The following is a 17184-nucleotide window of genomic DNA, read 5'->3' on the forward strand; positions in this document are numbered from 1 at the left end:
ACCTACAATAAAAATAACCACTGCCTTCACGAAGATCCAGCAATGGCTTCAATTAACCTACAGATACACCTAAATCAAATACAAATGTGGTTGAAAAGAAAACAAACGAACAAAAACACAATCCGGCCATATAAATCTTACCTTCCGTAGAAGAACATGTCCACCAGTCTATATCAATAATTCTCAACTCTTGCAAGCAGAGGATGTTAAATAACTTGGCATGCACCTAGATCGACGTCTAACTTGGAAGAAGCACATACTCGCCAAACGGAAACAACTTGGACTTAAACTCTACCAAATGTATTAGCTTATCGGGCGCAAAACCAAGTTGTCATAAGGTAACAAGATATTATTGTATATATATATTTGGTCATATGGAATCCAATTATAAGGAACCGCTAGCAAGTTTAATATATCCTCTTATACAACAATTTCCAAAATAGTTACGCGCTCTTATCGATGCTCCGTACTATGTTTCAAATGAAGTTATACAACGCGATATTGCTCTATAACCAATAACGTGTGTAACTCAACGTGTTTGTGTGAAGTACTTCGAAAGAGTTTCAGTTCATCCCAATGTACAGCAGTAAACATCTAAATGTGCGAAGTGACAGTGAAGTGCGTAGACTAAAACAGAATCCGATCTGATTATTAGACATAAATAGATAGAATAAAACTAATTAATTAAAATAGTATTTTATACAGATCACTGTGTCAAGTGATTTTCTACATGCCATGTATATATAATATAAACATAACAAATACTTATTGCCCTCTGGCCAGATTGTGAAACTAGTAAGAGTAACAAAAACATTTCGTAATACTAACAATAAATAATCGTATCCAATTAATTGTTTAAAAAATCACCATTTGCTAATATAACATCTGAATGAGAATTTTCATTACATACATAATATATATATAACAATTCTTGCTTGCGATATTACCACATATAATTCTTAGCATTTTTGGTGATGTATATGTATATTTGGTGTACTGCCTTGTTCTTATCAGCATGAAGTTAAAGATTCGCTTCAACAAGAAAAATTTTTTCAATTTGCAATTCTCAATTTACTTCCTTTGAAAAAAATATTATGTTCGTACTTGCTTTTCTGTTTGTACTAACTGCTGATTCCAATATTTAAATTGTAGACATATTTTCCTTTTCGATAGGTAATGGGAAATGATCTGTGAATATGCACATATTACGTATTTCAATCCAATTATCAATATAGATTTTAATTAGGAATTGCACCTTGGTTACACAATGATACTCCACATTTGGATAATAAGAGATCATAAGAATCATAACAGATTTCCTGAAGTTTATCATTGGTTACATTTGAAATCCGTTTCTGCGCTAGAACAGTTAAAATATATCCGATATTTTCAAAACAACATATAAAGGCAGTTGTATGTTATAAAATCGATTTTTGGTGGCAAAAGGTCACCGCTCAAGCCAAATAATGGGTTGATAAGCGTTGTGAAATATTTACATTAGAAAACTCAACTATTAGTAACTAAGTGTTCTAATGATGTCGTGGAAGATGTAAAAAAATAAATATAAGAATAGAATAATAAATATAAGCAAGATTGTAAATATAAGTAAGTTATCCGTATGGATTATTTCTCTACATATTTTTTTTTATTTTAAATTATTCTAAATTATATATTTCTAGATGTATATTCATTAACGCTCATTTTAGATATATCTACAAATGTCCTGATCATTTCTTTTTACTTTAAAAAGACCTTTACTGAAAAAAATTAGTATAATATGTATTAATCCCATTGTGTGGCAACATGGTGATATCCTGTCGAAAGAACCATCTTGGTTTAGCAGCGATACAATCATCGACCTATTTTCGCTTTTCTTCAGTATTTCGAAACCGTGTGCCAGTCAAGCCATGGTAAATCGATTTGAGGTGTTCATCATCAAATCATTTGGAAGTCGGTACCATGCCCAAACAGTTACATTAAATTATATTTGTTTTGCTCTTAATTTAATTTTGTGTTTATGATATAATTTTATATTATTATTTTTGTATTGTTTGAGGGATCTCTTTAGCGTTAACTATTACCATAGAATTCATAGAAACCATAGAAACAGTTGCCTACTCTCTACTACTATATTTTTCATTGCATCAATTCAGCAATAACATTATACCCAAATATATGATTAATTTAGATAAAAAATATATTAAAACATTGTACCTTGTGTGCCTGAAATTTGAGGAACACTATAGCCGAACATATAACCTCCTCCTTTTTTAAATTTGGTTAACAAAAATAATGAATGACGAAAATACAATTTAAAACATTTTATATTTAGTGTTTATAAACACGTACATTAAATAATTCAATCATACTAAGTGGAATATTATGATTTTATGTATAAAAATGTAAAAGAAAACTATTTAATTTAACAATTAGATTGTTTAACAATTGTCTACATCGATATTAGATATCTCTGATCAAAATACATACAATCACCTATTTCCTACATTATATTTATAATAGAAAAAAATAACTAACTAATGTGCTATACATTCTTATAGTAACTTTTCATCGTTTTATGTATTCATCCGATTTAAAATACCTGTAGATACATATAGATACAGTGTTACACAGTGAAATAACAAAATGTTATTGTTCCAGCGTGGTTGGGAGCTTTATGCCTATGCGTATCTTTCACGACCTCTCCGCTGATTATAGCGGTGTGCAGAAGAAAATCAACCAGGTTAGCGGCGGTTTTAGGAGGCCTGGTGATGGCTTTAGCCTGTTTATTTACCTCGTTTGCCGTAAAATTTCATCAAGCAGTATTAAGTTACGGCTTAGTATTAGGTAAGATGGTTTATATGCATGTTAATTTCAAATATAAAAACATTATGTTTTGCACAGGTTTAGGTGCCGGCATAGTTAGGGAAACCTCGACGATAGTTTTAGGACATTACTTTAAGAGAAGAAGGGAATTTGTAGAAATGGTGGCGCAAGCTGGTACGGGCGTAGGAATCGCTTTATTTTCTGTTCTCTATAAAGAAGCTGTAGGGTGAGTATCCACAAACTAACAGGTCAATTGAAAAGTCTCCGGTCTGACACATTACTAGAATTAAATACATGTGTTTTTTAGTTATCCGTAACCGTCAAAAGATGCGTGTATATATTTGAAAGCTGTCGTATCATTAGTTTGGGAATTATAGCATTTTGAGTGAAGAAACTTTTTCAGTGAAAAAATACAGGAAAGGTAAATCAACCATCAAGGATTGATATGCTAAGTTTAGACGTGGTGAAATGAGCACCGAAGACGGTGAACGCAGTGGACACCCAAAAGAGGTTGTTACCGACGAAAACATTAAAAATATCCACAAAATGATTTTGAATGACCGTAAATTGAAACTGAATGAAATAGAACTGATGAAACTGAACTCTAAAGATATCAATTGAATGTATACATCATACCATTCACTAATATTTGGGTATGTGTTTGAAATTGATCAACTTAATAAAACCGAGTTTTTGCGTCGATATGTGACAATGGATGAATCATGGCTCCATCATTTCACTCCAAAGTCCAATCGACAGTCATCCGAGTGTACTGCACACGATCAACCCGCTCCAAAACGTAGGAAAACGCAACAGTCGGCTGGCAAGGTTATGGCGTCTGTATTTTGGGATGCGCATGGAATAATTTTAATGTACTACCTTGAAAAAGGAAGGACCATCAACAGCGACTATTACATAGCGTTATTGGACCGTTTGATGGACAAAATCGCCTAAAAACGGCCGCATTTGAAGAAAAAGAAAGTGCTGCTTCACCAAGACAATTCACCGTGTCAAAAATCCATGAACTGGGATTGAAATTGCTTCCTTACCCACCGTATTCGTATGAATGAAGAAGTGATCGCCGAGACTGAGGCTTATTTTGAAGCACAGGACAAATCGTACAACAAAAATGGCATCGAAAAGTTGGAGGGTCGCTATAATCAGTGTATCACCCTTGAAGGGAATTATGTTGAATAAAAAAACTAATATTGCCAAAAAAATAGGTTTTTACTATGATACTTTTCAATTGACCTGTTATGTAATTAACGTTTACCATTTTATTTAAAACTAAATTTTTAAATATTCAATTTCCATTTTTATTAAAATTACAAATCATACAACTATAAATTAATGATAATTGAAGTTCTCTCCCAACAACTAGTAAGGTATCGCCGGCAAAGTCACCTTGATATTTAGTTTACGCTTCGGTATCTATGCCCATTCACCTCGGGCTCTATCGGGTCCAATCAGCCGCGCTAACTTCCAAACTAGATTAAATGACCCCAGAAGTTGGCGAGGAAATGGTAGAAATAATTTAGGAGCGGTGTTTGGAAGGCAGTGGTACACTAAAGTCAGGCTAGAAACCTGTCGATACGCCGCGGGAAATTGCGACAAGATTATATAGAACTCGTCTCGTTTTATTGTTATTTATTATATCCGTAAGGGACAAAACATAGATAAAACTTTTATACAATACACCTTCATCTATGTTAATTTTTTATCGACTGTGGAAAAAATGAACCGACTATAAATATTATAGTATTTTATAGATATAGCCGGTCGAAAGTACGTTATTAATTTAACTTTAAATTTTGACGAGCATCTTTTTGATACCTGCCCCTGACATAAATAAACTTCTTCGGCAACGTATCTGTATTTATTATCAATCGCGCTTCTGTGTCAAAATTTCGTATAACATGTTCCTTGTCCGTGAATTCATTAGATGATAACGTATTTACGCATTTTTTATGGATTATTGAATCGAGTGACGACAAAACAACATTGATGATTATTTTTGAGGTTAGAAGTAGCAACGTTAATGAAAGCGGTAAACAATTTGTTATAGCGACAGAATAAATAGTCACTAATTACGAGTATAAATACGCATAAGAAATTATTTCTTCCCACCGTTATAGAGGGCGCGGGTGTACTTCTCACAGAATGTAAATGTTCGTACTTTTGAAAGCGAAAGTACGTACTTTCGACCGAGGTATCAAAACAAATATTTATATATCGGTGATCACATAATGTCGATAAAAAACTATGCAAAATGCACTTGATGTCCGGAGGGGCGTTATATCAAAACAAAAGTTTGATGTATCGAATTTTTTCCCGGTCCAATACTATTTTTCCACGCAAAATTCACTTGATGACCGGGGGCAAAAGTCAAAGAAGATGGATAGATCAATTTCTAGATCCAAAAAAAAACTGGACACTGCATTTTCAATCCTGTTCAAAAATTAACCCAGAAATGTTAGCATCAATTTTTTGATTACCTCCAATTTAATAGAGCAAATTCAGATTTTTTATTTTTTTTTTTTAATTTCAGATTTTGTAACCTTTTCGTGCAAAAAGACAGTAGAACACAATTTAATAAATAAGATTTTTAAACGAAAATATAATTTTTCATCAAGATAACACAGCTGGTCTCCACAAACTATTGCTAAAATCAGAGAATTAATCTATTTAATATGTTAATTAAATTTCAGTCCGCATGTAAACTTTAAGAGCCTTGTATAATCATAAACGTTCTTTAAGATTACAAATTTTATATTTTTCAATTTATAAACATACATGTACGAGGACTGCAATTTATATTTTGAGCTTAATAATAAAAATACAGTCTTTTTTCCACTGTGATTGAGGTACCTCCAAAACATGATTTTTGAATGCATCAGCTTCTTCAAGTGCCGAAAAAAACCTTGGGTGCGCAATTTGGCTTGGCTAATAACAAAAAAGTCATTTGGTGCCAAATTAGAGCCGTACGGACGATGACCCTTCAATTCGACCTTTTGGCCAGTCATGATGAAGGATGATCGCTCGTCGTTTTTTTTTTCAAATTTCACGAAGAAATTCTGAAGTAAAGAAATGTTTGTCTACCATTTAGAATTCACCATTCTATGTTGCTCTAGCGGCACGATTGCCACATGTACAGTTATTCCGAAGGAACAGGCGATCATTTACTTCTAAGTGCTTCGCGCACAAATATTTTTTGTATCACGAATTTGGCTCGTATTGAAAAGCTCATACAGTAAATTATTGTTTTGTTTGGAGCTCATACGCATAGTTCTAAGATGCATCACATGTATAGATGTTATACATGGCTTTTTATGCACCTAATTGTATTTTTTGTCCATTTCTTTGTACCAGTTGACAAGGTCACCTGTTTAAAACAAATTATATGGGATCAACCATGAATAAATATTTTTTACAGCTATAAGCTAAATGTTCATGCAGTATCTTATTGATGCCCGTCATACTAATACCCAAAGTTCAGTCAATCTCACATGCTTTCTTCTTTTTGTAAAATTCTTTCGCGCATAGCATCAATGTTTCGCAGTGGCCAAGGATGGGACTTTATTGCCAAAAATTGAAGTAATTTGATTTATTGAAGCTCCTGTCTTGATAATCCAATTGTAATTATAAAGGTTACACCTCCAACTGGAAGCATCAGATGGATCTACCGATACTTAGTTTTGCTTAGGCTCAAAATATAAATACCAACCCTTGTAGTTAGAAACCAAGTATATGACAAGAAAATATTACTCTTCTGTAAGCAACTGAAATGAAAAACACATCTGAAAAAAATGCCAATATTTTTAAATGTTAAATAATTGTAAAAAATCCGCTATCAATGCCACCAATCACATTATATTAGATTTTAATTTAAGTTTCCGCAAAACAAAAGTTAACATCAACATTTATCTTCTTTCAGGAAGTTGGGATGGAGATTAGGTCTACAGGCTGTGACTGGTCTACTGGCTCTGGGATTTTTTCTTCCTATTGTATATAGATCAGCGAACTTATATCATCCCCAAAGACGAGCGATCACACATTTAAAAAATCAGAGGAAAAAAATGAAGGAGAAAAAAACGCACTCAAAATCGAAGAAACCTCCCATGTTCGATTTCAGTCCTCTGAAGAGTAGAGGTTTGAGGATCATTATGCTTGCTTGTGGATTTGGAGCTTTAGGAATATACGCCCCAATATTCTACTTGGTAAGATTTTCTCAATGCATATTCTTATAATTTATTTTCTAGTTTCACACAACGCTTTTTAAACTTTAATAACTGTAAATAACTATAAACTACAAAATAACTAACACAAAATACTACTTCATAAATTGAATTTGGAATGTTTTAATCTGATTTCTGATTTTTTGACGAAATAATATTCGTTACGTGAGACTAATGTACGTGGTTTATATCTCATAGATTGAGTTTTCTAACGGTAGCTTATTTTTTCGATTCTTTAATTTTCCCTCCCTTATATCCAATTCTAGCACATTCTTTATAATTGACCTCAAAATCACCACTTTTAAATCGTTAAAACGAAAACTGACAATTGGGATATGACGGAACAGCATTACTATAAATTCCAAAATGTTTAATAGGCTTTGCCAGCAGATTTATTCACACCAAACAACAAACGTAATAAATGCCAGCTAATAAAATACCTTCTCTGATATTTTTAGTCTAATTATCTAAGTTTGATCTAAATAAACTGATGATTCTCCAACTGAAACTTTCGCCTATCATTTTTATAAATAATCTCACTGAAATATGTATGGAAACGAAAATTTACGTAAAATATTTAAAAGAACATGTGATATAAAACTGGCTCTTAGGTATAACTGATAAATTTTAGCGTTCCTAAACCAAAAAGGCATCACAGCTCTTTACTGACAAAACAAAACCACAGTAATCATTCAATTGTATATTGAAATTGTATATAATGAAGGAATATCGAGAAACAAAGACAGTTCCATTGTGTTTCATGATCATTGTAGCGGAAAACATTTTGGTACATCCTGTTATCAGTCAAGATTTAAATTATTTGAAATAATTTGGCAGCAGGGCAAATTAATTGCACGCTTTGAATAAGAAAACCAATGTTCCATTTGTCAGTTTTCACCGCGGTTGATTAGAATTAATAGTATTTTAAAGAAGGGTGTTTTTTCATATTTGTCAATCGATGAAAATGTTAAACATAAGGTAATATTTACATTTATTAAAAGTCAAAATTCAATGTTATTACTATAGTCTATCCAAAGTTATTTTTTACATAGGTCATATACACTCAAAATGTCGCAATGTTGCCGTATCTACTTTAATTTTAGTTTTAGTTCGGTTTAGCTTTGACATACAACAAAATTCTAAACTAAATAAAATAAATAAACAAAAATACTGTTACCAAATATAATTTATTTTAACAGTATAGTATATATATTGCATATATTTTCGAAGGACTTAAACTACAATTAAGTACACAGTTATAACAATCTGCAGGTTATGGTTGTGTTTGACAATATTTACATTGAACTCTTTTCCACACCACCTATGAGTTAGCATTCTACGCGCATTTTTTATCTACTCCACGTAATTAAGGGTTGTATATTCCAGTAATTATTTTAATTTCATTGGAGAGTATATAGACCTTTTACGCTTAGTTCTCGAGTCCTTCGGTATAGTGTTTCCCTATAAAGACATTTTGATATCACTGTATTTCTCCTCCGTTTGTTCTGTTAATACGTGTATATATTTTTCTTAATAAAACTATCACTGTTATAAAATAATCACTGCATTCTCTTTAATGCATTTTGCCATATCTGCAAAACCGTTACTATTCTTTCTCTCCTGATACATTTTAACCAAATGCTCATTTATACACTGAACAATTACATACATATATGTGCACATAAATCGTTTACACTCTACTACGACATTTCCTACAGTTATCATTATTAATTGTATAATCACCTTTAGTTGCTTTCACTCTCATCACTCTGTCTTGGTATTGTCAACACTGAATCATAATTCCATATTCAGAAAGTTTCATTCAAGTGAATAACTAAGCTGTTTATTTCTAATCTATCTGACATTTGTTCACAATTCCGTCATTTGTCAATTTCTTCTTCAATGTATCTGATCCAGGTCATCCAAACCGAAGGTGTTTTTAATCATTCCTATTTCCAGCACGTGCAATATACCTGCAATGAATTATTAATAAATGTTATGACTAACAAAACCTAATCAATTGTTATTCCAACGTTTACCTTTTTCCATCAACTTTTGTTATCATAACACTATTTTATCATCATCTTACCATGAGTTACTATTAGGTATATTGGTTCCATTCTGAAATATCCATGTCTCATCTAAATATATAAATTGAAATAATAAGTCTTCCTTCATTTTATTATATGCTTTTAAAAATTGTATTATTTTAAAAGCACTATCCGGAAGTTCCATTAGATCTTTTCGATAAATTTCAGACTGACAGTTTCCTTTGAAATAATTGTAATAAATTATGGTTGTATTGATTCAATGGTTGTATTTCATATATTTAATCTCTGATAGAACTAACATCAAGCTGATTTGATTCGTCGCCCGCTTCGTATGAGAAAGGTTTTTTTCAGTGAATTCAAAATTATATATTGTTCATTTTTTGAGATACTTCAGTGACCGTGTCCCTACCAATATCTAATGCTGCTGCAACACGCCAAAATTATTTTCAATAAAAATAGCAGAAAATTAATATTTAACAGTAAAAATGCTTACCTCTCTAACGAATTTTACTGGCAAGGAATTTTACTTCCATTAACTCGTTTCTGTTCAAAGTAACTGATTAGAGACGCAATATGTTCTATCTTATCGACTTAAGCATTAAAATAACGTTGTCGGTTGTGTTAGGCAATACATCAAACATCTTGATGACGTATGTACAAAGAAACTTTGGATGGATTATATTATAGATTATATCCATTCTATCGACAATCAATTTAATTTTTAATACAATGCGCCATTTCAATCAATTCAGACTCGTAAATATTACATCAATAAAAGATTGGACTAATGAAATGTGAGTCTCTGATGAATTTGGATGTTTCTAACGAACCATAGATATGCCTAAGTAACTTGTTCTGGAATATTTGGAGTTGTTTCACCAGGTATAACGAACTTGAAGTAGATGCTCAACCTGTATAACATGACGGATCGAATTCTTCTTGTACAACAAGCAATTAAAAGTTATGGCAAGCCTATTCGTTTTGCAAATAAGAGGATGCAGAAGGCTGGTTATCGCTTAATCTTCTTGCGGTGCGATCTGAATCTGAGGTGACCAACTGTCCATCGGTCAAGATGTAGACCTAGATACGTGGCATTGTCAAGACAAGAAATTTTGGTTTAACGAAACAGGCAAGTGCACGATTTTTTTTTGTTTGAAATATGACGGCTTGGGTTTTCTGGGAGTTGAGAATTTCCAGAAATGCTTTTGCAGCTTGCCCCGAATGTAATCTACTTAATACCACATCAACGTGCTTTTTCCTCGTGATGTCCCCCATAGACAAATTGAAAAGAATGAAAACATAACACCTTGAGAGATACTAGACATGACGTATTTCTCACTGGAAAGATAGGAATTGATTCAGAATGTTACTCTTAGTAAGCCATCAATTAGAAATCATTATTGATATCTAAATCTATAGTCTATAGCCATAGATTAATGGGGACACAACTCAATGGGGGCTCTAGAGAAAAGTTTTCGTTGCCCAACATCCAGATGGGGCTAGATTGACCATTCAAGTAATTTGATTTCAATTTAAATCTCCATTATAGACACCGGTAAGAAAAGCATTTTACTGTGAAGATATTTGATTAGCTCTTTGATAAAGTTTGGCATGTGACTGCCGTGACGTCACGTTTAATTGGCCAATAAATTTAAATAAAAAAATAATTTAATTTCTAAAATAAATTTATTAAATAATATTCAATGAATGAAATAAATATAATCTGTAAAACTGCAAATTATTTATAAAATATAAATGTAGTATAAAAATAAATATATCTATAAAGACAAAGAACTTTGGAAGCAATCAAAATTATATCTTCTGTTTTTTTTTCATTTTTGTTTAGGGCCATCAATTTAATAGGATCTATTAGAGTTCTGGCTTTTTGTTTTCTTATACTGAAAGCAAACTTTGAGTTTTTCTCTGTTAAAATTCTGTTTACCTGTTTTATTCAAAAGTATATGGTGTATATTATTTTTTATAACATTCGATCTGATAGATCGTTAAAAAGTATACAATTAAAAGGTTTTAAATTAATTTTTTTAAAGTTAATATATATTTAATATATAGTTAATATATAGTAATATATAGTTAATATATATATATATATATATATATATATATATATATATATCGACGTGGCAATATCAAGAGGTAAAATTTAAAAAATTGCTCAAAGAACTACTGACATTATAATAAAACAATTTTGTGGGTTTGTGATATTGTCTTGCCTCATTTGTTCATATAGGAATCTGCAATTGAAGGTATAAAGTGAAGTTGCAATTTCTCAACTCCTCCTCACACTTCCATCATTACATACATTATTAGTATGGAATTAATCCTCTTCGCAATTTGCTAAAGGCAAATGAGATGAAAAAAATTAACTTATGAGCGCTTTAAATGATTTGTGATGATGAACATACTAACCGAAGGATGTATATTCTTCAATCCATGAACTCTAATAGACCCAAAATATTCCAAATTATCTTGATTAAGTAGCCTTAAACCAATATTAAATATATTCGGATAATTACACTTTTTTATTTAATGAAATGAACCCCTCAAGGTAATTATTAAATTTTTAATTCACTTTAACAAATTTGTTCTTACTTGGGCAATAAAATTTAAGAACTATTTAATTCCAGAATTGCTTTGCACCAAAATTCCTAGTATATTATGAATATTGAACTTTGGTTAATCCTCTCTTAAAAGGTTTGCATTCAGGAGCTATTACTTTAGTGGTGTTTCAACTATCAAATAATTGATCCAAGAATAAAAGTATATGGCCGTTTGTTTAAAAAATAAATATTTGATATTTTATATGATTATCAATATGAATAAACGTACCTCAACTCACAACAACAAAACACACTGTAACTATCATACTATCATACTCATATATCAACCATTTTGACAGACAAAGACATTCTTCGAAGTAAAACCATTCTGCATTTCATTACTATCTATGTATCCGGGTACATAACAGTTTCCAGATTTCTAGTTTCTAAATTCATTCATACTAATGAACTAATAACTTAATCTCTAAAAGTTATAAAAATCTAAATGCACAGCTCCTTAGGTTGGGTACACTGAAAATACCACCCGAATCAAATAAACAACTAAGGCGCTGTATAGACGAATTGAACCAATCGGATCCCGCCGCGGCTCATAGCATAGCGATTAAAAGAAGTAATAAGTCGCGATATCTACATGTTGGACGTCGCGAAACATTTCCTCAAAATTTTCTATCAAGTTAAATTTCTATTTCTCTGTCTATAGTCATGTTATAAGTTAACGTACGTATATTGTTTACATACCGTCAAACACAAAACAAAAATATTAATTAAGCGCACATTTGCATAATATTCACACTTGTATTATAAATTTTTTTTAGGTAAAGGCCCCGAATTCCGGAGGCCCTAGAGGAAAACATTTCATTATGAATATTTGAGGGCATAGTTTAAATAAATGCTGGCAGTTTTTTTTTTTCAAAAAACATATTTTAACATTACTGTTTTGATACATTTTTTATAATTAAATTTCAGAAAATGTACAAAGTTTACGAACTAATATAAAGAAAATGTTGTACGAGTGATTTACTAGGAAAACAGTATCAGGTTCATTATACTTGTAATGTATAAAATTCCATTTCAGGGAAAAGTTTCGACAGCTAAAAAACTTTAAAATCGGATTATGAAAGTTATTGGACCATAGCTAACATCATTTTATAAGTCCTTATAGCAGTTTTACGTAACAGCCAGTTTAGTTTCGCTTTCGTTTTCTTTCCCATCGCCCTCTGCAAACAGTTTTGGGCATAGAACTTTTCCCCGTCATAAATTAGGAAGTAGGAAGTGAAAAAATGACGTTTTACTTTGTGTTGTTGTTATGCTCCGGTTTCGCCAAAAGATCCGAGGATTAAAATGGATTTGTGTAGCGAAATGATAAATGCACGATATACGTCACGGTATTATCATGGGGATTGTGGCGTTTCACTCAAGTTTATTGACCAGTTTTGTCGAAATTAATTATTTTGATTATCTTTCTATTAATTAATACATACCGTTTTAATTAAAATAAAATTAATAAGGATTATACTTGGTAATTTTAAAATGATAGGTAATTTAAAAATATATATTCTAGAAAAATATTTCGGCCAGATTAAACTAAAATAATATTTAATGAAGCGTCATATTACCATAGGCGTGACAAATACAAAAGAAGCCCTTGTATAAGAAAAACGTCATTCACGTCATCTCAATTTATAACGTCGCAATATTGCCGCATTAACTTTGACTTCTAGTTGATTTTAGCTTTATAACAAAATCTAAAGTAAATAAAATAATTAAACAAAAATAATGCTAAAAAACATAATGCATTTGAATACATAGTACATCTAATGTACATATTATCGAAGGACTTAAAATACGGTTAATTATACAGCAACAATAGTTTGTAGGTAGGGTTGTTATACTTTCCACACTTCCAATGAGGTAGAGCACTAGGCGTGTTTTTATATAATGGTATCTCCTGTAGCAAGTAATGTATTTTACAAATACAGAGTATATTTATTTTTTACGTTTTCTTGTTTTCTTCGTTGCCGTGTTTTCTTGTCAAGTCATTTTGATATCACTATTTTTCTTCTATTATTACCTGCGTGATACCTGTTACTGTTACTACCTCATACATTTTAAACAAATACTGATGTATTATATATTATATGCATATATGTGTACATCTATTTCACACTCTATAATACAATTTTCTACAATAATCGTATATTAATTATATACTCACCATTCTTTAATAGTTCACTTTCAATATCCTGTCTTGGTAATTTTCAACATTGAATCTTAATTCCACATCCAGACAGTTCCATTTAGTCACTGTCACTTTCTTAGTCATTATTCAAGTTAATATGTACATACAACACTTGTTCACAATTCCGCCATTTGTCAATCGCCAATGTCTTCTTCCGTGTATCTGATGGAGTTCATTCAGACTGAAAGGTGATATTGACAATCCTTCTTTCCACATATCCAAATAGTTCTTACTTGTATATATTTCTCGGCCTGAATGTCTATTCTAATACTTCTTTGCCACACAAAATAACAATTCGATTAGATTGAATATACAGTGATAGGGGGGGGGGAAGATGTATGAAGACACCCTATGGCCATGTTGCCCGGCCATCTGATCTATTGTGTATCTTTTTTAGGTCTATTTCTAAAAAAGTAAGATACGTAGTAGAGACATAAAACGCATTTAAACCTTTTATTTATATTTATCGAGTAACAATTTGAAATAGTTCATTCTTTAACATAACATCTTCAAAATTTAATTTACGTTATGCGAACCATTCCTTAATTACAGCTTTTTAATTTTAATATTTCTAGCCTGAAGAACGATATATCTGCAATACATTATTTAAAAATATTCCGACTGACAATACCTAATCATATGTTACTCTAACTTTTACCTTATTTCATCAACTTTTGTTGTCTTTACCTCTTTTTATTAGCGTCTTGCCAAAAGTTTATTGTTTGTAAGTAAATGGTTTATTTTTGCCCTTGTCTTTTTATATATTCGTTGCTGAAACATCACGGACTACCATTTCAGATTTAATATTTAACTCATTATCTCATAATTTAATAATTAATAAATAGTATAATATGCTCAGACCTATTCTCTACTGCAAGAGCACTCATATCCTAGAGAACAACGGCATAAGCAACAGATATATATATATATATATATATATATATATATATATATATATATATATATATATAATATCTTGTCTACTCAGTCATAATTGAATTTATGATTACACCAAGCATTCATAGGAATGCACAAAAAGGTGGATGTTCAAATAGAACAAAAACTATGTTAAATATTTAATTAAAATATTATTATAATATTTAAAACATATCGATACATACCCCCATTATTACTTTATCACAAGTTAACTATCCAAAGAAACCACAAAGTTTCAAACAACGCCAAAATTGGTGAGTTAATTATGAAACCAGCTGCTCGTGTCAACTGGGCCTGTTGTTTACGCCATGTCAATCCAGGACTATTTTATAGATCGCCGCTTAAAAGAGATTGCCCGTCGGGCAGCAAATTACATTTTCGAATAGTATAACAATCAACCCTCAACTGTCGTATTTACCACATTAAATTGTTTCATCATAATATTCAACTTTGAATTCTCTCATAAGTGAAATAGCACTAATACGCACTGGAAACACTCTGTATAATAAAATATTTGTGAGTAGTAATTGAATAATTAAGTTTAACTCATTCATCATTAAGTCATTGCCTTTTAAGAAGATTCAGTACGAGTAAAATCAGTGTTCGATCAGTAAAATAATAATAGTAATAAATTGAATTAATCGAATTAAAATTCTATTATATTTACAGGAGATGAATAATATGAACGCCTAACATGCACAATATTTATATATCAATAAAATATTGAGCCACCATTTGTCTTTAAAATCTCGCTCCAGTTCTTCACGGAATAAATTCGTAGCTGACCAGGGAAGATGTTTGATGATGCTTTAAAATGGTGATCCTCAAAATATTCTCAACCTTTTTGGCTGTGAGTATGGACGTATTATCATTTGGAATATGACAATATACTAATCATTCACAATAATCTGGTCAATAATATTGCAATCATAAGAAAATCTTACCGTAGGAAGTTTGGATCGTAGGCTTGGTTCTTTGGCTCTCCATACATAAACCTGACCATTAATTTCAACACTCCTCACTTCTTTCACAGCTTGGCGCTTGTTTCCGTTATAAAGGGTTTCGCAATCGTAATCCTTATGTGAATGTTAGCTTCGTGGAACTTCCACAGTACTGTTTTTGTCGAAACAGCATTACTCAAGTGAGTGTTTAATTCTGCTGTCACTTTTACTGGGGTAGTTTTATGCTATCTGGTCACAATGATTTTTAATGTTCATCGGTCCTTTTAATTAACTTTGTTTATAGGATTAGCGTATCGTCATCAATCTCACCACCAGACTAAACACCAATTCTTTTACTATATTATACAACTGAACAACCTAAACTGCAAGCTTTTACCCAAACTGCAATAGACCATGTTAATTCAAGTTTAGTCCACTTTTAGTAGCCTTACACACAACAGGTCAATAGAAAAGTCACCGGCCTGACACACAGATTATAGGCGCTCTTGGAATTAAATCCATATGTTTTTTAGTTAGCCTAACACTCAAAAAATGCGTGTATAAATTTGACAGTTGTCGGTTCAATTAATTTGTGAATTATAGCATTTTGAGCGAAGCAACTTTTGTTATTGTGAAAAAAAATTAATATAAAGGAATTTCGCGCGTTGATAAAATATTGCTTTTTGAAGGGAAAAAATACAGTTGAAGCAAAAACTTGGCTTGATGTCGAGTTGCCGGATACTGCCCCAAGAAAATAAACCATCAAGGATTGGTATGCTAAGTTTAAACGTGGTTAAATGAGCACTGAAGAGGGTGAACGCAGTGAACGCCCAAAAGAGGTTGTTACCGACGAAAATAAAATCCACAAAATGCTTTTCAATGACCGTAAGTTGAAATTGAATAAAATAGCAGACACTCTAAAGATATCAACTGAACGTGTACATGATATCATTCATGAATATTTGGGTATGAGAAAGCTCTGTGCAAAGTGGGTGCCTCGCGAGTTCACTTTTGACCAAAAACAATGACGAGTTGATGATTTGGAGCAGTGTTTCAAGATGATCAAGCGTAATAAACGCGAGTTTTTATGTGACATATGTGACAATGGATGAAAGATAGCTTCCATCAGCGTGGGAAAACGCAAAAGTCGGCTGGCAAGCTTATGGCGTCTATATTTTGGGATGCGCATGAAATGATTTTCATTGACTACCTTGGAAAAGGAAGGACCCTCAATAGCGACTATTATATAGCGTTAAAGGAGGAAATTGCCGAATAACAGCCGCATTTGAAGTGCTGCTTCACCAGGATAATGCACCGTGTCATAAATCAGTGAAAACTATGGCAAAATCTATGAATTGGGCTTCGAATTGCTTCCTCGTC

At 31.7% G+C, this 17184-nt stretch overlaps 1 protein-coding gene across 1 annotated transcript in view; it reads left to right on the forward strand.

The window, feature by feature from the left end:
- Positions 1 to 17184, forward strand: part of LOC143206636 (monocarboxylate transporter 2) — a 441132-nt gene that overhangs the window by 396286 nt on the left and 27662 nt on the right. Inside the window, exons 7-9 of the mRNA XM_076419251.1 lie at positions 2659 to 2844; positions 2902 to 3049; positions 6758 to 7040. Coding sequence (XP_076275366.1) covers positions 2659 to 2844; positions 2902 to 3049; positions 6758 to 7040 — 617 coding nt within the window. The remainder of the gene's footprint in view (positions 1 to 2658; positions 2845 to 2901; positions 3050 to 6757; positions 7041 to 17184) is intronic.

The sequence above is a fragment of the Rhynchophorus ferrugineus genome, unplaced genomic scaffold (assembly GCF_030347505.1).
Source record: "Rhynchophorus ferrugineus isolate W39M unplaced genomic scaffold, kcgeb_rfMv2 rfM1, whole genome shotgun sequence".
NCBI classification, from domain to species: domain Eukaryota; kingdom Metazoa; phylum Arthropoda; class Insecta; order Coleoptera; family Curculionidae; genus Rhynchophorus; species Rhynchophorus ferrugineus.